The 23,953-nt window shown below is 41.3% G+C and overlaps 1 protein-coding gene across 2 annotated transcripts in view; it reads left to right on the forward strand.

Moving 5' to 3' along the window:
• Positions 1-23,953, forward strand: part of DNAJC1 (DnaJ heat shock protein family (Hsp40) member C1) — a 120,079-nt gene that overhangs the window by 37,491 nt on the left and 58,635 nt on the right. The window contains exon 1 of one of the 2 annotated variants that reach the window (XM_081882142.1): positions 11,095-11,352. The exons of the other annotated variant lie outside the window; for it this stretch is intronic. Coding sequence (XP_081738268.1) covers positions 11,182-11,352 — 171 coding nt within the window. The 5' untranslated portion in view covers positions 11,095-11,181. Of the gene's footprint in view, positions 1-11,094; positions 11,353-23,953 lie in introns of those variants that run through there. 2 annotated transcript variants of the gene reach the window in all.

Here is a 23,953-nt window from a genome sequence, read left to right on the forward strand (position 1 = left end):
TCTGGAGGGTAGCAGGTTACTGAATGACAACTTTCTTTCAAAACAATGCACCAAACATTCTGCTTTCAAGTTCCAAAATGGAGACTATTTGTCTTAACTGAAAACAGCTATCTTCTTGGAATTAAAACAAGTAATTAGAGGGCTGTTTTGAAATACTACTCTCTTTCTAAAAGAACAACAGCAGCAGCAGCTGTAACTACTAGGACTGCCCATCACTATGTTTCACTGTGAAAGCCAGAACAAAATGCCATCTGTTACAGCAAAATCTGGGTGCGAGGCTGCTCTGCCACCCAGCTCGTTGGACTAAGTCCGCGGGTCCCTGCGGAGGAAAATGAGCTCAGCCGGAGACAGGAGCAAGCTGCAGAAGATCCAAGTTTATTGCGCAACAGGTTCAAGGCGAGATTGAACAGCGAGAAAGGAGTGACATGAACTTTTGAAACTTCCCTCCATGTCCCAGAATACAGTGCAAAATACATCCCAGTTACATCATGAATACATTAAGAAGAAACAAAATAAAAAAATTCATTCCAGTAGCACCTTAAAGACCAACTAAGTTAGTTCTAGGTATGAGCTTTCGTGTGCATGCACACTTCTTCAGATACACTGAAATAGAAGTCACCAGACCCTTCTATATAGTGAGAAGGTGGGGAGGGGTATTACTCAGAAGGGTGGTGGGAATGGGTGATTGGCAGATAGCTGTGATGAGCCTGTTGACGACTCTTAACGACTGCAATAGGTCTTACAGGAAAAAGCAAGGGGTGAAAAGGTGAAAAATGGCTTTGTCATGTATAATGAGATAAGAATCCAATGTCTTTGTTCAGACCAGGTCTCTCCATGGTTTTAAGTTTGGTAATAAGTTGCAATTCAGCAGCTTCTCTTTCCAGTCTATTTCTGAAATTCCTTTGTAATAGAACAGCTACTTTGAGATCTTGTATAGAATGTCCTGGGAGATTGAAGTGTTCTCCTACTGGTTTCTCTGTCTTGTGATTCCTGTTTGTCCAATATAGAGAGCTGAAGGACACTGTTGCCAACAGGCCAAACCTTACGCCAAAGAATAAACGGACATAAATCGGACATCAGGAATCACAAGACAGAGAAACCAGTAGGAGAACACTTCAATCTCCCAGGACATTCTATACAAGATCTCAAAGTAGCTGTTCTATTACAAAGGAATTTCAGAAATAGACTGGAAAGAGAAGCTGCTGAATTGCAACTTATTACCAAACTTAAAACCATGGAGAGACCTGGTCTGAACAAAGACATTGGATTCTTATCTCATTATACATGACAAAGCCATTTTTCACCTTTTCACCCCTTGCTTTTTCCTGTAAGACCTATTGCAGTCGTTAAGAGTCGTCAACAGGCTCATCACAGCTATCTGCCAATCACCCATTCCCACCACCCTTCTGAGTAATACCCCTCCCCACCTTCTCACTATATAGAAGGGTCTGGTGACTTCTATTTCAGTGTATCTGAAGAAGTGTGCATGCACACGAAAGCTCATACCTAGAACTAACTTAGTTGGTCTTTAAGGTGCTATTGGAAGGAATTTTTTTATTTTGTTTTGACTATGGCAGACCAACACGGCTACCTATCTGTAACATTAAGAAGAGGTTGGGTTACACAGGATTAACATGGAGAAGGGAGGGGAGAATATGCAGAGCTGGAGATATATGCAGATAAGCACATCCTGAGTACTGGTGATGAGAAGACAATGGTCCATGTACTGGCATTGCCCAGAGGAAAGGCTTGGCAGAGTGATTTGACAGGATTAGGGTCTTGACACCTTGCTTGAGGGATTATGGAGGACAGGGGAGGTGTCATGGAGTCCTAGAGAAATTGAGCAAATTGGCACGTTGAGTTTCTATGAATTTTATAGATTTTAGTCCCTTTTGACATTGACAATTGGAAATAAATGGATATATTGTAGCGAAGAAGAAGGTGAAGAAGACATGCCCCCCCCTTCCGTATCACATCAAAGGGAGATGCGGCAAACTCCAAAGTAGATCTGGTTTGCTTTTTTTGCCTCTCCGAATAACAGAAGTTTTTACTAACCACTTAAAGAAACACTGAACAGGAAATATAAAAATAGTTATGCGAGAAGCCCTTTCCCTCAGAAAATATTATTTTAGCATACCTTGTGTATAGTGTAATAATTCCAAACGAAACATTGTTAAAAGTGCAAAAATAAGCAGGCTTGAAACATGCTATGGAGCATTTCAGGGTGATTAATAGCTCAGGATTGAAAAAGTGAGTGACAAGACAGAGAGAGAATGAGAATGAAGGATGGCTTAAGGCAGCTGGGAGAGTGCGGGAGAATTTACAGCTGACTAGGAATGGATGAATCTGTCGGGTTTGGTTCTCCCAGTTCTTGATTCCACCCCCACCCCACCCCCGGTCTTAAATTCAGTTCTCCATTCTGCAGCAATTAGAGATAATAATAAAAAAGATCCTCATGGAAATTCACCAGCATTTTGCTGTGAATTTCTCCTAGCAGACACATTTTTGCATGTTGTTTTGAAAATATATACATTTTAAAAGCAAGTTACTCTAATAATTTTTGTGTGTGTGTTAAATTTATATACCTCCCTTCATCCAAAGATCATAGAGTGAGTTACAATATATACAACATATTTTATATATGCATATATGTTTGTATGTGTGTATAATTTTCACTAATATAGGAATACTTTAATATATGCATATTTGTACACCTTACTTGGCTGAAGTGACTGCATTGCAAAATTAAGAAAACTGTTAATTTTGAATGTTATCTGTCTTTCTGTTGCATATTGCTTTGGAAAGTGTTAAATTAGGGAAGTTTGCCTCTAAATGTGAACTGAATTTAATTTCTCCACCATCCCTACACCTGACCAATCTGATTTATATGTTTGGAATGTTATTATTTGTTTCAAATTGTGCAGTGCTGCCCTTAATTCAGAATTGCTTCAGCTTTCACATATGGTCATGGTTTCAGTGCAATCAATGCTATTGATTAGTAGATAAGGTGGTAGATAAGATTTGAGGGCTATTTCATACATTATGCAGGATAAACCTGGATTTACCTCCTAGTGTACACTCAGTGGGGTGCTGTGGCTAATTCTGGTCCCCCAATGGGTTTGCTTATTTGATGCAAGTGTGTGAAAACATTAATCTTTGTCACATTCACACCTTACACTTTTAGGTGAAAACATATTGGGAGTACAGCTCGAAATAAAACAAAACAAGGAAGGCATGATATAAAACTGCAAAATAAACACTGTTTAATGCAAATGTGTGTAATGAAATCAAAATAGTTTTTTAAAAATTAAATAAAAAGTCACATCAGGAAGCTGCTGTTTTAAGGGTTTTTTCCTCTCTTTTTGTTTCCTCAAGATGTTCCCTCCCCCAGCGAATGTACAGGTGTGTTTTCATCCCTGTAAATTTACCCTTGCGTAGTTGGTGTTGGCATTCTAAATACTAAATGCGCACTAGGAGATCAAAGAGTTTTAGGATGCCATCGCCCTCATTCCATTGCTCCAGTCCTCTGAGGCTGCCTTTAATTTGAAAACAAATACAACAGAGACACACACTTGTATGTAATGTGTAGTTTGGCCAAAAGATTGGGCTTTTGTTAGTTTTGCAGGAATACCATAGTTGAGAGGCACAGCTACCAAAAATACTGCTGTATGTATCCTTGCAGTCCTAAACAAGAAGGTGTAAGACAATTGTAGGACTAAATTCTGTATTATTGTTAGCACGTAGCTCAGAGGCCTGGTGAAAAAGAAATGTTTTTGCCTGGTGCATAAAAGCATGTCATGATGGCACCAGGTGAGCCTTCCTGGGGAGAGCCCTGGAGTGCAACAGCATCTGGAGGTCCACAGGTTTTCTATCCATCCCCTAGGGACATCAAGTTATGAGATGTGGATACAATGGTGTCTCCCCTATTCCCTCCATTTTCCTGACTACAGATCCCTTTTCATATACTGTATATGTATTTGCCTACCAGTTGATGTTTTATCTGAACAAAGTTTACAAGGTGTTGAATAATAACTTAATCCTCATAAACAAGAAAGACAGTGAGAACCCTTTTAAAAAATCCCCTGCTTTGCTTTTTAGAGAAAACCAACAAAATAAGAGAACTAAATAACCAGTGCCATTAGTTATTTTGATCAGATTGGAATCTTAAATGCCGAAACAGTAAGAATATCTGCATAGCACAGTGTAGCAGAATATTGATGGTGTAACTATCTTCATGATGGGACGCGGATGGCGCTGTGGGTTAAACCACAGAGCCTAGGACTTGCCGATCAGAAGGTCGAATCCCTGCAACGGGGTGAGCTCTCGTTGCTCGTTCCCTGTTCCTGCCAACCTAGCAGTTCGAAAGCACGTCAAAGTGCAAGTAGATAAATAGGTACCGCTCTGGTGGGAAGGTAAACAGCGTTTCTGTGCGCTGCTCTGGTTTGCCAGAAGTGGTTTAGTCATGCTGGACACACAACCCGGAAGTTGTACGCCGGCTCCCTCGGCCAATAAAGTGAGATGAGCGCCGCAACCCCAGAGTCGGCCACAACTGGACCTAATGGTCAGGGGTCCCTTTACCTTTAACTATCTTCATAGCTTTCTACAGCATTCCTGTCCAGGTAATTATTTTGAAACATTAGGTTCTAACAATTTATTATGAGGCCTACATTATGCAATGTTTTATAATAATGTTTTGAACAGGGAGACCTGAAAGACAAATATTTTTTTTATTAGTTCACTCAGATTTGGATGTTTCATTACCTCACAAATGGGTAACCTAATTTGTATCTAAAAGGCCCATTGTGGTGATATCCTGGCTGAATTATTTTATCCAGTGCCTGACACTTTGCTATTGATCCTTCTGTTGTGCCATATGCTACTCATGGTACAACTTGTGTTAGCGACAAAACGTGCTTTGTGACAAGTACAACATTAACAATATGTGGCGATATCATGCATGGCATGGCTTTTGCCTGGCTTTGGCTCATGGGGAGAGAAAGGGCTCTTGCAGTCCAAAGCCGCCAGGAATGATTGCCAGTGCAAGAGTTTTCCATAACTTCTTCCATAACTGTTCCTTGACTGTAATTAGAGCAAAATGTACAATTAGTGCTGCAGTTACAATCTTTGTTTACTGCCTACAAAGCAAAGCAAAACTCTCCTGTTAACAGAATTTCCTTTGTAGTGGCATGAAACTAAGGTTTGTTGCACAAAACCATTGGCACAGGTTTGGGGGGATAGGACAATCCTACGTTATGAATGTTATTATAAGTTGTTTCAGTGGGATTGTTTGACCACAATTGTCCATGCATTGGTAATTTCACACTGGACGACTGCAATGCACTCCATGTGGGGTTATGTTTGAGGTTGGTCTGGAGGTTGTAGGTGGTGCAGAACGTAGTCACCAGGTTCCCTATGGGGGCAAGCTACTGACAGTATATAACACTGCTTGTGGGATTTGCACTGGCAATCTGCTACTGGCTCAAGTTTGAAGTGTTACTACTAACATAAGAGACCCTATGCAGCCCAGGATCAGTGTACTTGAGAGATGGCCTGATTCCTTATGCTATATATACCCAGCAAGTCACTGCAGTCTGTAGGACAGCTTCTCCTTCATTTCCCTATTGCTGTATGTTTTTTGATAATGACAGATATTCTCTCTATCACACTGAACTGTCGGGCAAGTGATAAAATCATAGAGATGGAAGGACCTTAGAAGCCATCTACCCTGCACAAAGAAACAGAAAGTTGGTTTGTGGGAGGAAAACAAATTGATGTATTTTGATGTAACACTAAACCATAGTGTTACATGAATGAGATACAGTGGTACCTCGGGTTACATACGCTTCAGGTTACAGACTCCGTTAACCCAGAAATAGTGCTTCAGGTTAAGAACTTTGCTTCAGGATGAGAACAGAAACTGTGCTCCGGCGGTGCGGCGGCAGCAGGAGGCCCCCATTAGCTAAAGTGGTGCTTCAGGTTAAGAACAGTTTCAGGTTAAGAACAGACCTCCAGAATGAATTAAGTACTTAACCCGAGGTACCACTGTACAGGCTTATGTGATCTTTAACTTATCTGAAATAGCTATGAGGAGATTACTGGAAACATTGCTTCCAGTTTAAATTAATTGCAATTTGTTATTTCATCCAAAATGGAACAAACTTAGTAAGTTTAAATGATGGTTTATCTAAACAAGCCAAGTTCAAACTGTGGTTTCTGATCTTAACCTGTTTGAATATATACCATATTTAAAACTAACTACATTTCCTAGTTTGGATGAAACGATTGACTGTGACTAAATTAAAATGGAAACAGATGCTTCTAATCTGCAGCCAGAGGAGGGAGGAGAGCAGGCTTCTGTATGTAACACTAAACTATGGTTTAGTCACTATGGTGCTACATCCAATGCAGGTCAATATTTTATGGTAACATATTGGACAAAATGAGAGCAAGGCACTTGAAATGAATAATGGTGGGAGCAAAAGGATATTGGAAGTTAACAAACGCTGCTAGTAGAATTTTAGATGCTTTCATTCAGAACCAAATGTTCCACATCAGATTTTCTTTCTTTGAAGCATTATCACTGATCATGCTTCTTGTGATCAACCAAGAATCAGGAAAAATGTGACTTCCTGATGCAGTATCTTCTTTTTATTGATCCCTGTTGTATTTTATATTTCTCTAGTTGGCTTTTCTAGCCTAGAACATTTCTGAAATGACACACACGCCTCACTGGGATAAGCGCAAAATGCCTTGAGGACCACAGTTTCTAATCCTTAATATAATTTTCAAGACAATCCAATTGTATATTAGCTCTGAAGGAAACCCCAGTATGTTCAATGGGGTTTACTCCTAGGATTTATTTCAGACATTTGTAGGTTGCCCTTCAATTTGTCAAAACTTCCAAGGCAGCTGACAACAAAATAAGACAATATCAACTGCACATTAGAATTGAAGGCACAGTGGTAGGAGATAAGTTGTTGGTATAAAGGTTCTCCTCATGATTTTAACTTGCTCCATATTTCATCTTAATGGCAAGGAAAAAAACCCTTTAAGAGAATAATTATGTTGTGAACTGAGAATGGCTGAGAGAAATTTCTCCTTGCCCCCTTGTGGTCAAATGGTTTTTTTTAAAAAAATAATACTGCAAATATCCATGAATCTTACATGAAAACAGTTGTGAAATTTAAGGTTCAATTACTTTAAAAGCTGGAAATGTAGATGGGTGAAATGAGTACTCTAGTTCAGAACCAGCTCCTGCTTTAAGCAAAGATCAGTCTTGTGGGGGCCATTTTCTCTTGGTGGGCATTGGGGGGTTGAGCTTGTCGTGGTGGAAGGCAACAGGAACATCAGGTAACTGGAGGCTGCCGTTATAATTTCCCACAATGCTCCAGAGTGATACCATTTCTGAGGCATTGTGGAAAATGAAAATGTCAGCTAGGCACAGATGTTTGCTGCTGTTTGGAACACCAGGCCAATGTGTTTAAAGGAGGCCCAGGACAGGCAGCAGTGATGGTTCCTTCTGTGACATTGGGGCCTTGGCAGCTGTCCAAGGATGTCAGGAGCGGATACCAGGCCTGCTCTAGCTAGGCTTGGTATCAGCTCCTTAGACAGGTAGAAGCAGCAGTCTTTGGGCTGAGGTATTATTGCATTATTATGGGATTATGTTGGCCATTTGGGTGGGATTTAAGTCTAGGCTTTTCGCAGGCAATTATTTTAAATTAATAGAATGACTAGCTCTTACCTGTTTGGGTAAATGAACACCTTATTTGTGTGCTATTATTTAATTCCCAGACTTCAAACAATGTGTTCTGTAGTATGTAGATTGTAGTCTAGAACAGTTGTGTTCAAAATGTGTTGGGTGACCTTGAACTTCTGCCAGCAATTCCTTCGTTAGAAGTCAGCATTGGTACATTGTGGACAAGCTTCCCTGAAAGACAGCTTACCCCCCTTACCCATCTTCCTGTCAAGTCTGAACTATTTGCAGTTGTTGGAGGGGAGCAGAGTGTCACATGCAGTGATATGCACAGAACCACATTAGAGTTAGGAAGAGCATACTACTCAAGCAAGGTCTCAGCCTCAACAGGAAGCCTTTTATACCCTTCCAGGAGAAGGGCAGTCCAGGAGAAGGGCAATAGCTAGTTTGGATGGGTGACCCAGGCAGCTCCTGAGACTTCTACTACTATAGTTGTGTTCTATGAAATATTTTCATGGGGCAATGATGAGACCCAACTGCCCTGCCTCTTGGTAATCAGCATGAACAGTGTACGTTGTAGAACTTGTTTAAGAATGCTCAGAGGTGACCAAGTTTTTGATTACTCATCATTAAGAGATCTGATTATACAATAACTGTAAACAGGAGTTGCCTGTTTGCTATGTGCTCCAGAATTGCTCAAAATATTTGCACGCAAAAGGTTCCATCAAAAAGAAAACTAAGCGCCATGCAGATTGCGCTTTTAGGATTTATTTCACATAGGTTGCCAGCGGAATTCATAATGAAGTTTGCCCATTGTCCCTCAATAGCCAGCAGCATGGCCCAACATAGTTTCCAACATAAGACGTTGTTATGGGATATTATTATTACTATTAAGTGTGATTTAACCAACAATATTTTTAAAAGCAAGTATTCATTGATGGATATTTATCTTTACCATAAAAATTTAGAATGTGATGGTAATATAATGGCTTAATAATTAAAATTCAAAGCTATTTCTGTTACAAATATTGTGTTGATATTATAATCCAGATTTAAAAGATATATTGTCTCCCTTTAACTGAGCTTTGTCAGATTCAGATAGTCTTATGATTACTCATCATTACACAGCAAATGGATGTACAGTGGTACCTCGGGTTAAGTACTTAATTCGTTCCGGAGGTCCGTACTTAACCTGAAACTGTTCTTAACCTGAAGACCACTTTAGCTAATGGGGCCTCCTGCTGCTGCTGTGCCGCTAGAGCACGATTTCTGTTCTCATCCTGAAGCAAAGTTCTTAACCTGAAGCACTATTTCTGGGTTAGCGGAGTCTGTAACCTGAAGCGTATGTAACCTGAAGTGTATGTAACCCGAGGTACCACTGTAATGAAACGCTATCACGGGAGGATGTGAATTTGATCAGAATCTTTTCTTCCTGTGAGTGGAAAAGTAGCATAGGAAAGACAATTTGGTGTGTGGGGCAAATCGCAGAGGGCAAAGATTTAAGATCACACATACACCAAGACTCCTGTGGCAGACTTCAAAGCTGCTGTGGCTGCTTTTCATAAAATACACTTTAAGAAATGCAGGGGAGACCGCAGTATTAATTCTAATGGGCTTTTATTGCAGAACATCATACTGGTTATATTTAAAATACTGGATTTAGACTGTACCAGCCCAATTAGATATTTAATACATCAAACAAAACAAAAAACAGTTTCTACAAATGTATCTTTGGTTAGATCCTACTTCTAAAGCATGTATGAAATGATGGCCCATCCCACTCCACAACTTTATGGATCAATAACTCCTGATAAAATAAGGGAAGTGAGTGGTGATTAAAAAGCCATAAGGCACAGTTTGGTCTATTAATTTTTAGATTGTGGGCAGAACCTGCTTTTATTGTACCATGCAGGAGTAATTGTTGGTAATAACAACAACAACAAGAGCAATCACAATTAGGTGCTTTATGGCTATGAACACTGCACCACACAATCCATTCTTGGTTTTGTCTGGATATCTGGCAGCCTTTTAAAATACGTATTTAGTATTCATGTAGTGAAGCCTGACAGCGACTAAGTACCACCTGAGAATGAGTTTTAGCTGATAGCTGATTTACTAATTTTTGTTGAGGTAGATTTACAGTAGTGTTTGGAACTTTATACTCATTTTAAATTCCTTTGAGAAGATAAAAGTGTGGCTAAATATTTATATTTGAGGTTATGGAACTCCATCACAAATGACATTGATGTCCTCATTTAGGTGCAAGGTGAAAATGTTTTTGTCCCACTCTACACAAAGGAATTAAAAGTGAGCACATTTCCAGGGTGAGTCACAACAATTTAAAATACAGCATTAAAAACAGTTTAAAACAAATTAACAACCCCAAGCTTAGTAACTGTTTGCAAAAAAGTGAAGGTGGGCAGAGCGTTACTGACTTAACATGTCTAATATTATGCACATCTACACTGATAGATTGGTACTGTGACTGTGACGCAAAAGATCTTGGGGTCATAGCGGATAGTTCACTGACGGCATCAACTACAGGTGCTGCAGCAACAAAAATGGCAAAATCAGTACTGTCTTAACAATGATAAGGAAAGGGACTGAAAACAAATCAGCAATGATCATCCTAGTGACAGTCCCATTATGTAAAACAATTGTGTGGGCAGAAATAGGTCTCCTTTGTGTAACGTCATATGCTTTCCCAAAAATCTTCATGCGTTCCCAAAATCAGTTGGTGAATAGAGGCACTTGTTAAGATTCATCTATGACAAATCCGTGAAAGCGACAAAGCTTGAATCATCATTTGGAATATAATTTCCTTCTCTCTCTCTCTCTCTGAGGCCTTTGCTGAATAATACAGTAAACTCTGCTGCTATATTCGAACGATTATCCCATTCGTATCCCCGCAGCAACCTAGGGAGTGTAGGACTAGCGGACCGAACCTAAGATCCACCCAGTGAGTTCCGTGTCTTGAGCTAACGTGTGAATCCACGCCTCCCTGGCCGGCTCTTTTGCAGACTGCCCTCTGTCACGCTGTCGGGAAAAGTTTCGCAACAAGAGCGCGGGAGGCTTTTTTGTGGGCGCTTATGGGTGGCTGTGTGCCGTTGCGAAGGACCCTGTTTTGTTTATAGCGCGAGAGAGGCCTCGTTTCCCCTTGGATGTGGGGGCGGCTGGCAGCTGCCCTCCCCTCGCAGCCTCCCTCGGCCTGGCTGGAGGTTTCTTTTCTTCCAGGCCTTCCCAAAACACAAGCCTCCCGGCATCGGGCGGTTGCTAGGCGTCGTGACGACAGAGGTGCGGCGGGCGGCGATTGGCGGAGGCCCTGCTCTTCCCCCCCGTGGGATTCGCAGGGGGAGGGGCAGAACCGGCGCGGACGCTGGAGCATGCGCAGTGGGAGGCGAGCGTCCTGCCCGGCCACGTCTGCCGGGTCCTGCCGCAAGCGGCTGTGCTGAGGGGAGCCCGACGGAGGAGGCCAGCTGCTCGGCCCCATGGGCTGCTCCGCGCGACCCTCGCCGGGGCTGCGCCGGAGGCCCCTGTTGCTGCTCGCGCTCCTCCTGCTCGCGCAGCCCGCCTCGGCTTGGGAGAGCGGAGACTTGGAGCTCTTCGACCTGGTGGAGGAGGTCCCGCAAAACTTCTACGTCTTCCTAGGAGTTGAGCAGGTGAGGGGAGGCAGCGCCAGGAGGAGACCCCCCCCCGGGCGGGCACGGGGTCCGGCCCGGCCCGCCGTTCCTGCTTCCCTTCCGGCTGGGCCCGGCTGCGACCTCTCCTGAAACCCGGGGCTCGGGCCCGGAGCGTTTGGGGCGGCCGAGAACCGGGACCAGAGGGCTCCTGAGCATGTGCAGATTAACTTCTCGGGCGGCGGCGGCTGCTGCCTGGCTCCGCGTATCTGGGGGGAGGTTTGTGAAGCAGGTCTATAGTGTGGGTTATAAAGTTGTGTGCGTGTGTTTCTAAAGTATGCAGTGCTGCCTCTTCTACCTCTTGTAGCTTATTTGTTGCCCACTCACAACCGCTTCTCCCTGTGGCGAGGAAACCCAGCTTTCCCTTTTTTGGTGTTTGGATATTTCCCTTCTGACCATCCAGCTCTCTTCTAAAGTTGCGGTGTTCTGTGTTTGGATCCTGCAGGCTCCATTGTGCTCTTTCCTCCTTCCTTCCACCTTTATGTTAAAATGTAGTTGCCCCTTTTTATCTCACTTCTTTTCATCCCAAACCTCTGTAGGAGACTTCCCCTTTTCTTTCAAATCTAGGCCACCAAACCTGCAAACATATTCTATTCTCCCCCACCCCACTGCTTTTATGGAAGTGGCCTATTTCCCTCCCCCCCCCCTTTTATAGTTGTTTATCTTGATTGTGTACTAACTTGTGAATCCATTGGATTAAAAAGCAAGATATAAATGCCATAAATAAATAAATAAATAAATAAATAGGATGTGTGGCTGGTATTGAGGAGCTACTAGGGAAACTTAAAAGTTATCTTAAGTTTGTATTAGGAAATAGTGTCCAGCTAAACAGTATTGTAAAAGATCAGGTTAACTATTCTGAAACAGATTTGAATGGATTTTACGTTTTGCTTTTTAAATAAAGACTGATGTAGCAGATCCGGCAGAACCTAGTCAGCAGGTGGCTCAGCTTATTTCTGTTCCTGGTGTTTGGACAGGAGTAGCTACTTTGCTTGAGGATCAAATTTTCCTTGAAGCGTGTGGTATAATTTCAATTTGAAACAGGCATAGTTGAGACCTGAACCGAATCTAATCATCATATCCAGTTCTGATTCAGACATTAATGTAAAATGATGAAATAACTGGTTCCGTTACTATGAACTTATGTTTTGCAGACTGATAACCAACCCTTCTTGCGGAGTAAGTCCAATGAGAGTGAATATAATGATGAATACTTAACTAGAGAACTTTTTATATATTTAAAACATGGTGGCGGATCCAAAGAGCCATTCTTCTTCCTCTGTCACTCCAACTGACCTTAAAAAGGCTCTCCCCTGAACAGCATTTGTTGAAGCCTGACAACTTGCAGTTGGAAGGGGAACTTGTAGAAGCCCACATAATTGCCAAGGTGCATGCTTGAGGATCATTGGATCTTGACTGTTTTCACACACAAATACCACATCCTGTACAATTCTATCATTATACAATCAGAATGAATTTCAGGAACCAAAATGCTTTTTCTGTGCAGCCTGAGCAGCAGCAGTGAACAGTTACTTATTGCTGCTTGTCTCTGCTTACCCCACACCACCATCCTGCTCACAGTTGTGGAGAATATTTTTACGTTATGAATGGTCCGTGTCACCATTAAGAAAAAGAAGTAGGAATATGCCAGTGTATTTGTGGACTGTCCCTGGATCAGGTGACTCTTCTTCTTTAAGTTCTCAAAGTCCTTGACCTACCTCAATGTTGTCATATGAACTAGCCAGATGTCTAACTGATAATCAATCACAGTTAGCCTGTCATTTAAAAAATAAGACTTTAGAGCTGTCTTGCCCAACAAGGTGCCTTCTAGATGGTGTGTACTATAACTTCTGTCAGCCTTAGCCAATATTATCAATGGTCACCTATTTGGGGAGCTGTGGAACTTGTTGAACGGCACTATTCTTATTCTTATTATCATTACTATTTACATTTAGTAAATTTGTATACCCCCTTCATCTGTAGATCTCAGGATGGTTCACAACATAAAATTACAACATGAAAACCAACCATAAAATAAATACATAATAAAAAGATAATGGAAAACTAATTTCCCTCTCCCACAATACATTCAAGAGGGATTTGGTTGTTAATCAACCAAAGGCCTGGTTGAAGAGGAATGTTTTTGGCTGTCACCTAAAGGCATGCAATGAAGCCACCAGTTGAATCTCCCTGAGGAGAGCTTTCCACAAATGGGGAGTCAGTGCAAAAAAGGCCTGTTTCTGTGTTGCCACCCGCCGGACCTTTCATGGAGGAGGCACACGAAGAAGGCCCTCTTAAGTGTCTGGGTGGATTCATATGGAAAGAGGTGGTCCTTTCGGTATTGCAGTCCTGAGCTGTTTAAAGCTTTATAGGTCAAAACCAGCACTTTGAATTGGGCCTGGAAACTAATTGTCAGCCCGTGCAGTCAGGCCAGGATTGGTGTAATATGCTCAAACAATCTTGCCCAGGTGAACAACGTGGCCACCAAATTCTGCACCAGCTGAAGTTTCTGAACCATTTTATGAGACACCCCTATGTATAACACTGTTGCAGTAATCTAACCTAGATATTTAATCTAACCTAGAGATTACCAGAGCATAGACAATGGTAGCTGGCTTGTCCCTGTCCAGATATGAGTGCAGCTGTTCCACCAACCAAAGCTGATGCAAGCTGAAATAGGTTGGGGAAGGCTGTTTTAAAGATTCCAGTGCATACACATGGGCAAAATGCAACCAATTAGTGTAGTATGGCGATTCTAATTTGTGGGGAAGTGGGGGGTCATCACAGTTCTTTTCTGGATTAAATATGAAGAAAAATAGCCTTTCGGCATCATTGTCAAATCCAGCACCATACGATGGCTGGGCCATTTTGCCTGTTTGATAATTTGGCCCTGGTCGAAAGAGCCTTGAACTCTGTCATCAGAAAAATAGTACAAGTATTATTGTCTGTTCCACAGTCTTTCCATGGACTACCTGAATCGAGCTCACAGATCATCAGTGGTTAACAGAACAAAGTATGAGATAAGGGATGAGGTACTACTTGCCCCAAGAGAGACTTGAGGCATATTATTTGCTTTTTTATTCAGGAAGTAGCTGCTTGGCCTGGCCGTTCTAAGAACTGGATATTTCCCCTTCTAAGCTATGCAAATAAGGGCTGGCTCCGTTCTCAGTGGCTCCCATTCAGACTGGGACATGGTTGAGGGTGGAATAGAGGCATCTTTCACTCCAGACACAAGGTCATCCATCACCTGAGCAGCAGCATCTGAGTAAACCCATTTACTTTCTCTTACATAAATGAATGACTGCTCTTCATTCATAGGGGAGAAAAATAAAGTGCTGTGCTTGAGGACAAACCTTTACCTAATTTATGACCCTGTGGCTTGATGTGTCTTTCTGCACAGAAATATGCTGCACCTGTGGGTTCTTCAATATACAGGCCTCTTTCCCGTGCATTCCATTGCTCATTATAATGACAAGCATTTTAGTAGAAACAAACAGATTGATCTAAATCCTATACACTCTCTCTCTCTGTCTCTCTTTAAAAAATGCTTTATTTTAAACAAACTAATTTATTGTTAGCCCTTCTGCTAGAATATGAATAAATGGAGGATAATTGCTGCACCTTTAGAAAATTAACCTGTGAAGTAGTTCTGTTACCTGGATGTACATTTAAACTACGTGTGAGCTGAAATGCAACTTCTAAAACTTGACCAAGCACATTTTCTATATGAAGAATACAAAACAATAAAATCAGTCAGTTTTCAAGGACAATGCAGATGTTGTATTGTTTAGACCTGAATAACTTTTTCAGAACTTGATGATGACATCTGCTTGGTCTGTAGCTATAGCAACTCCTCAATGGCTTCCTTTCTAATTTTCACATAGAACTGACATTTTAATAGCTCATTCAGAGCACTTAATAACCTTATGACAAGAAGCCCCTAAACAGATCTGCAATAGATTAAAGAAAAATCTGTATATGGGACAGTAGTTTTTTAAAAATCCGCTTCATAACTGGAGGCCTAAAGATGATAGTTCTTCTTACCAGCATATGTAAAGTAATTTCTTAAACAATTAATATATATTCTTTTCTTTTTTGCAATGGAAAAACACCGAGTTCTTATTGGAACTCAATCAACAGAAGTTCAAGCGGTTCTTGAGGATACTGAATAACCTTTAAGCAAACCTAGACATAAGTACCAATTAGTCATAACTTCCTTGGTCTCCAGCTGATGTTTACATTGTATGAAGTCTCAGCTCTCCTCCTTGAGGCATGGAGGAAGATCTTAAGTTTTGTTTTCCACATTCCACATTTGTGAAAATGTTCTGGCTAGCTCCCTGGTCTATGCCAGTCCTAGTTCTTAGACATGTTGACCACTTCCATAGAAGAAGTTTTAAATTGCCTTGGAGCTCTGCTTTAGGATGTTTTTGTGAATGTCTGATAATTCTTAATGTGGAGGAGAGTCCTTTGTGAAGTGCACAATTTGAACTGAAAGAGTAAAAACAATGCAGCATTTTATCTGTAATTGAAAAAGCGTTCTGTTGTATAACACAATGGTGGGAAGGGTGATTCCTGTTGAAGGAAGATTTAATTTTCTTTCTTTAAAAACCTTTCGTCATAGGCTATTTTGTGCAGAGCTATCACCTTTTGTATTTAGCTGTACGTTTCTTGTTCTGGGTATACTGTCCCTGGTCATTTGACTTGGTTGACTTGGATAAGTGGTAGAGGCCAGATAGCGTGAACAAGGGAAGGCTTAGATTAAGCTCACTCTTCTACACCCATGACCAAATGTGAAGTTGCCTAATATTTGGTGTGTAATCAATTGCTGCTTTTTGAGAATGTCAGTCTAGTAGACATTGTGAAGTACTCCTGTAAGCATGCTACTGATTTCATTTGATTCTAACATTTTGTCTGCCAAGATCTTTTCTTGTTTCCCTTAGATCTGCTAGTGATCTTGCCAGTGTTTGGCCTTGTAGTGCAGATTTCGCTCTAGATGGGACGGGGGTGGTGGTGGATAGTTTTGCCTGATCTCAGTCTTATCAGGCAGCTTTGTAGACCTGAGTAGGTTAACAGCTGCACATTCAACTTATCCTTGTCCAATGACAGCATACACAGAATCAGTTGCCTTGTCTGCTCCTGACGACTCAAAGTGTGTTCTCTCTCTGAGAAAGATATGACAAATCCAGGGAGATTTGTCATATCTTTCTTAAAGCACTAATGCTGGCTTGCTGTCAGTTCAAGGTAAGCATGACTTCCATTCTTTCCAAATCCTCCCTGCATCTTTCTGAATTATGCCCTACATGTCAGGGTCGCAGCCTAGGTGTAATCTTCTGACCTAGTGTGCCCTCCTTACCCATGGCTATTCCAGTGCCTTGTTCTGCTAGCTGCTACTGCAACTGATGCAAGCTTTGCTTTGTTCTCTGTAATGCAAAGCTTTATTGGCTTTCTAGCTTGATAGAGAAATATGTAGACTTGTGCGCATCATTATTCTTGCACTGCATGTCTGTCCATTGGTTGCAAAACCAAACACACACCTGCTTTTGCTAACCACAATATTGCTGGTTCTATATATTCTATATATGTTTAATAGTCTTTGGTGGGATTTGTAGCATCCAATGCCTGTGAATTCCTCCAATTAGCTGTGTGAAAGAACTACTGCTTTGGGGTTATGATGGAAAGCAATAGTGCACATGTGAGTGGTTGCCTAGTAACTGCCTGCATGATTAATTCCACCCTTGTGTGATTATGCCTCCCCTATCCTGTGGGCATGAAGCAGGCTCTAAACTGCGAAGTCACAGCCAGGGTGGCAACTCAGGAATGAGGCTTGCTTTTGTTGGCAATTTTTCCTGGGTCACCTTTAGTCTAAAAGTTGCGCTGTACTAATTATTAGCATAGGGAGAAGTTTATATTTCCTGTATTTTTCCACCTTTTTATGGCGTCTTGGATTATCTTTGTTTTAACTGGCCATTAGGATATAAAGTGGAGATCAGTGATATGGGGTAAAATGAATTCCTTTTTCCTTTATATATTCTCCCCATGGAAACTTTTTCCATTTATCAAAATGCATTTTTAATAAAAAATAATGTCTATCATGAATGGATACTATATTTGTCAATTTGAAGGGTAATTTCAAACTTGTAATTCTGTTGCTCCAGAAACAAGGTGAGAAATGGACTAGTATCTGCCCCAGTTGGGAGAGGGAGGGAGTGGATTTACTTCCTCATTTCTTCAGAACAGCTGATGAACCCAATTGCTGCATTTCTAAGAGGGTTCTGGGCATGCACACCTAAGTCAGCTACTGGATATGTCCTTAGTGAATTCTGCTATTCCAAAATTTCCACCAGGGTAAACTTGGCAGTTTGTTCCTATCCATTTAACTGTTGAAGCCCTGATCTTAAGTGGCACAGGCAACTTTCTTTCTCTAGCTGTTGTGTTATCAAAACTACTATTTCCAGCAGACTGGATGATTTCCAATTCAGTATTCCACTTACCTGAGTAGCATTGATGAGATTTTTCTTTCTGGCTGTTGACACAATGGATCCCTAATTCGTTTTTTTTGGAGGGGGGTTCACATTACTAAGCTGCAGTGTACTTTTGCCTTTGTAGACTTTTGGATTAAATTTGGCCCCCAAGAATTGCCAATATTTAAAATACAGTTTAGAACATTTGACACGGGTGGCACTGTGGGTTAAACCACAGAGCCTAGGACTTGCCAATCAGAAGGTCAGCGGTTCGAATCCCCGCGATGGGGTGAGCTCCCGTTGCTCGGTCCCTGCTCCTGCCAACCTAGCAGTTCAAAAGCACATCAAAGTGCAAGTAGATAAATAGGTACCACTCCAACGGGAAGATAAACAGTGTTTCCGTGCACTGCTCTGGTTCGCCAGAAGTGGCTTAGTCATGCTGGCCACATGACCCGGAAGCTGTACGCCGGCTCCCTCGGCCAATAAAGCGAGATGAGCGCCACAACCCCAGAGTTAGCCACGACTGGACCTAATGGTCAGGGGTCCCTTTACCTTTACAGAACATTTGAAAAGGGATATGTGTAGATTGGGGTAGCCAACATGATGCCCTCCTGTTATTGGACTACAGCTCCCATCATACCTGATCATGGACTGGTTGATGGGAATAGTAGTCCAACAGCATATGGAGGGCACCATGTTGGCTATCTTGGGATAGGTAGCCAAAGAAGAAACATCTGCATTAAAGTAGTGACCTGTCTTACTGTGGACTTGCTCCTTGTTTATACATGGACCCCATTTGGATGATTGGAAACTTATTCACCTAGACATCTCTATCCCCAATAGGATGCTTCATTGCTGTTTTCGGCTCTCCCCGTTCCCCAGAAGTCAGTTTAAAATATGCTCTGCAATATTTTTAATATTATAAGCACCATCTGTTTCCATCTTTGGTTTCCAGTGAAGCCCATTCCAGTACAGGGCCAGCTTATCCCAGTATGTTGTTCCCTAGTGCCTGACAAATCCAAACCCTTCCAGCAAACACCGCCATTTAATCCATGCAGCTTTACCTGTCTAGCTGGCCATGCAAGTGGAACAGCTGGGATTTAAAACAAAAGTTTACTTGGAGGGTTTGCATTTAAACTTCCTACCTGCCAGTCTCAATTTTGCTTCGCTGGTTGGGCAGGAAAGAAGTGCCTTTGAAATCATACTGACTCTAAAGGGTAGGTGGGGAAAGGAAACGAAGCAGGAGCATAATCCCAAATGTCTGTGAAAAGGATATGTCAGGTGGGGGAGCATAGTTAACTAAAATGACACAGGACTGTCCTTCGAAGAAGGATAAACATGTTTGTGTAGTTCACAGGACCGCACATTTCTAGCTACCTTAAGATTTTTTAAAAAAATATATTGAATAATATATATAGAGAGAATATAATGTATATTTTGTTTAGCAATAATGTTACTTGTAGCTGAGAGATATAATTTGTTTCGTTATATTTCTTAATATAATCTGTCATTTCATGGATAACGCTTCTCTTTGTGGCCTGTGTGTTTCCTGATGGGACACAGCTCATATGTTTTAATACGTTATTTAAGAACTGGAAACAAGTAGTTCTAATTCATCTCTAAACAGTGTCCTTATACATCTGTATTAGCCTGACCAACCTGCCCTGACACTTTAAAGGAGATGTCATTTTAAAAAACAAAACAAAAAAACCCTTCAGTTTTGGCTTCTTACCACTTGATGGCAGTGAAGGAGCTAATGTTGCCAGGAAAGGTTCAGGGCAGGATGCTATTATGAATAACAAAATGGGAGGTACAAAGGAAGTTTCTGACACTTTGATATTATTCCCATTTCCAGGCGATTTTGCAAGTGACAGTAGTGGAGTAAAAGCCTCTAGATGGAGCTTCAGCACTTCCTAAAGGGGGGAAGAGAGATTGCCAAGCCTCCTTCAGGAGAACGCTACATAGTCTGCTTTTAAAACTTGTATCAAACTTAATTTCTCTTCTTCGTGTATGTAGAATGCGTGCTGTAATGATAAAAGCTGTTCGTTCACCTAGAAGCTGCGTAGTTAGTCTGCCTTTCAATATAAACTCCTAAGGCGCAGAGCAAAGATAAAACTAACTGAAGGATATAATAAGCAGGAAGAGTACATGCAACAGCTAATAAAACCAAGTAGATATGTTGACCAATAAAAAGCTTGTCTAAATAAGCCGGTGTCTAAAGCCTCACCAGGTCATGGGATTGGGGGGGTAATGAGGGAGAGAGATAAGAGCAAGGTAGGTAGATTCAAGTGGTTAAATGTCCAAATTATAAGGAGAGATGTTGCATTTCTGGAAATACTCAGTAAATTGAATTATTGTGGCTCTGACGATCATTTCCATGGAAAATCCAGGGGCATCTTACTACTTTGTAAAAGTTCTGCTCCCTCCCCCTGTATTACTTTGAGGCTCACTGCTTTTCTTTTCTTCTGTAACTTGGGGGCCACCACCAAAAGAGCCCTTTCTTTGGTGGCTGTCAACTGGCAGTTTCCACCTATTATCACAGGGTGAGAATAGACTCTGGCCTTTTGTACAGTAGGTTATATTCCAACCTCTCAAAAGTCAGAGGTTTCTGTTCCCCTCCACCTCTCTCCATCCTACATCTAGCCATGAAAGAAAGAAAGAGGTGTCATCCCAGTTCAGTGATGCATTTCAACCTAGCAAAGGGGAGGGGCAGGACTCATGAAGGCTTGTGACTAGAGACTTGGCCTTGGGAGCCAGAATGGAGGACCTGAGGTTTCCAACTCCTGTTCCATCAAAAGGTGATCTGTGCTAGATCCTGGCGTGGAAAGATACATATGGGGGAAGGTATTCCCTCAATATATGACTGTTCTAAACTCAAAACTATGTGTAGTCTCCAATGCACAAAATCTGTTTTAGAGCCATTCTTCACAGCTAAAAAATCATCAAAGTGTGTCGTTAGATAGCTGTCTATTTAATTGATGGTTTTTCCTCCCTGAAATATTTTGTGAGGGAAGGCAATGAAAGGATTCGTCAGTTTAGAAGCTGTCAGTGACATGGGTTTTGGGGAAAAGTTTCCTATATGAATTAGGGTAATTTTAGGGAAATTTTAGGAGTATTAATGGGAACTTTTATCTGATATCCTAGAGAACGATCTAGTTTAACATGTTTGTTGTACTAAAAGCTTTGAAACTGCAAAGCATGCCTAATTCCATTTGACATCCATTCATTGTTACTAACGAACATATGATATTGAAAGTTTTTGTGGAAAAATAAAGCACTGGAAAACTTTCAGCTCCACATCCTTGAGTACTGTACTAAAAGGCATTGGGTGAATAAAAGTTGGTGACTGCAAGGGAAAATTTGCTTAATGCTTTAGGAAAATGTTAACTCCTTTTGCATTTTTTAAATGTGGGTCTTACCTTTCTACAGTAGATGAGTTTCTTCATATCAACCAAACAAGAAGTGTTATTGGAGTTCAGTGGCACAGAGGAAAACAATCAAGGAGGGTTATCTGGCCTCAGGACACTCCCCAAGCCAAACACCTTCCTGAGCTACACCCATCAAACAGCAAAATATTTGGGAACACTTGCTAGGTCAGTGATATTAGGTAATGTTGAAGAGTGTGTTAGCATACAGAAGCCCCCATGCCTTATGTGATATTTGAGAGCCTTTCTGCAGTCTTCCCCGCCGTGGTTCCCTCAGGATGTTTTGTGCCATAGCTCCTACCAGACCAAGGCAGGATGGCTGGTGGTCAGAGATTATGGGATTATTGTAGTCTCAAACAACTGACAGGCACTAGGTTGGGGAAGGCTGCTCTATTGCAGCAGTAGTCAACTTTGCATCCTGATGGTCAGTAAGGCAAGAACGATTGTTACAAGAAATAATACTCAGAGAATTATTGAGTTCCATTGGCTTTGCGAGTCTCCATGGATGTTGGTCCATGCCAACAAGGGAATTGCATCATCCAGAAGTTTTTATTTATTACTTTATGAAAGATCACAGGGCAGTTTACGACATAAAAATGCAAAATGGAAACACAAAATACATAACATAACAACAAAACCCAAAGATGAGACTATGGTAGCTATTACTCCAAGAGTGACATAATGTTTTAGACTGGTGCAAAACACTGAAGCAGTCAGTGCAATTTAAACTCATAATTGTAGGTAAAATGCTGTATCAGAATATGAATTCCAGTCATGAAGTGGAGTGCCTCTTCTCTTGCTTTCTGCACCTGTCTTGCACTAGTCAATTTTATTCCAATGCTCTTTCTAGAAAAGTTGCATTCTTTAAGAAGAGCATGTAACTAATTTTAATTTATAGTGGGCTTTTGGCTGTTTCCTGGGTTGCCCTGCAGGCTATTTCAGCCCATGTGTAACAACTCTGTGAAAGAAGATCACAATACCACTTGCTTAGCTGATGCTGTATAAATTGTCACCCTAAATCAAAACTGTTCAGAGATTTACGACCATGAAATACTTGGTGGTGCTAAATTTAGTGGTGGAATGGGTAGCACTAACTTTGGTGTGTGTGTGTGTGTAATGTGTAACAGAACTGGTTGTGCAAGTATAGAAAGCTAAAACATACAGACCAGTTTTCTGTTTTGTTAAAAAATAATTCAAAGTCATGTACGGATTGGAAAACTGATTAAAAGAGTACATAAAAATAAAATCAACAGCAGGAAAACAAGTGGAGCAGCAAAAGATCAAGCAGCAATTATCAGAGCCAGACTTTAACAGCCTTGCCAATAATTGGCTGGAAAAGCTTTCCTGGAAAAAATAGATTTTCCTATCTGTCACTGACTTTAGGAAACGGCACTTAGACCTGACAAGAAATAAGTGACTGTACCCACAGTTAGCCTAATAAAAATGTTGCTGTACTATATGGCTACACTGGTGTTGGTATTTGCTGGCATAACTACAGCCAGTAGAATATGGCCAAAATGTGGGTGGAAATTTACATGTTCCCTTTGTAGTGTGAGAGAGAATCAGCCTGCTAAGGTACCAAATAAATCACCCATCAAATGAAAGCATGGAGTGTACAGAAGTGTTGGTAACTTTTTTTAAAGAAACCTGACACTACTTTGAACTACCTAACTCTGTAATTTGGGAAATCTGTGTGGAAATAGGGAGCTACTGGTACGATTTGTGATGAAGGACCTAGGTGGGTGGGAGTTTTTATGAAAGGGAACAAAACAGTCATTCTCCTGGCTTGCATAGCCACTTTCTCTTCTCTATATTATAGATGAACTCTGCTGAACTATAGCTACTATGTTCACTGGTGTGTTGGGGTTTTTTGTTGTTTTTTAAGTTTAATGAAAGGAGCTTGGGTGTTTGTGTGAATGCTACTAGAGGCTAGGGGACTGAGCTACAAGTCAGGAAGTCTTCGGTTTGAATCTCATCTTTGCCATTAACTTGCCATATCTTCTTAAGTAAGCCAAACTTCCTCAGGCTTCAGTCCATTCTCAGTCACCCATCTGTGATATGATGAAAACACTGACATCCCTCACAGGGTTTTGTATCATCTGGTTATAATCCTTACAGGTGAAGCATTGCGAACACTTGAAAAATCTCTATGTAGAATATTGCCATTATTAAGGAAGTTATGTGTGTCTGATGCTCCTCCACCATGATATTTTAGTGCTCTTCTCCAATGCAGTTCTGAACTGGGACAGTGGTTCTAGTATTTGCATTGCATAGTTGCAGTGCCCACATTCTCATTGGCTATCCCTGGATGTTGTCAGAGAAACAGGATGGAGTTAAAATGGCTAGTTGGGAGAGAGTAGTTCTTTTTTCGTACATGCCTCTTGGGAAGCCATTTATCTTCATCTCTCAGTTATTTGGGAAATTCTGCTTGAGTGGAGAAGCCTCCTAGATACTTTTTTTTTTAAAAAAAAAGAGAGAACAGGCTTGTGTGTTTTCTTTCATCAGACTTGGAGGCTTTGTGAGCCCAGGAGCATCGAGAGATGTGCAAGTGTTCTTGGGTACAGAGGGCCCCATGCTTCGTATCTGGTGAATGTATTATCTGCTTGGACGAAACCTTGAAACCCATTCAGTCAATAGATTTGTGCTGTGGGTTTGATGTAATAAAGCAGTTTCCAGAAATTACTTACTTAGTATTCT

Source organism: Podarcis erhardii (genome assembly GCF_964252035.2).
Source record: "Podarcis erhardii genome assembly, chromosome: 12".
In the NCBI taxonomy this organism is placed as follows: Eukaryota; Metazoa; Chordata; class Lepidosauria; order Squamata; family Lacertidae; genus Podarcis; species Podarcis erhardii.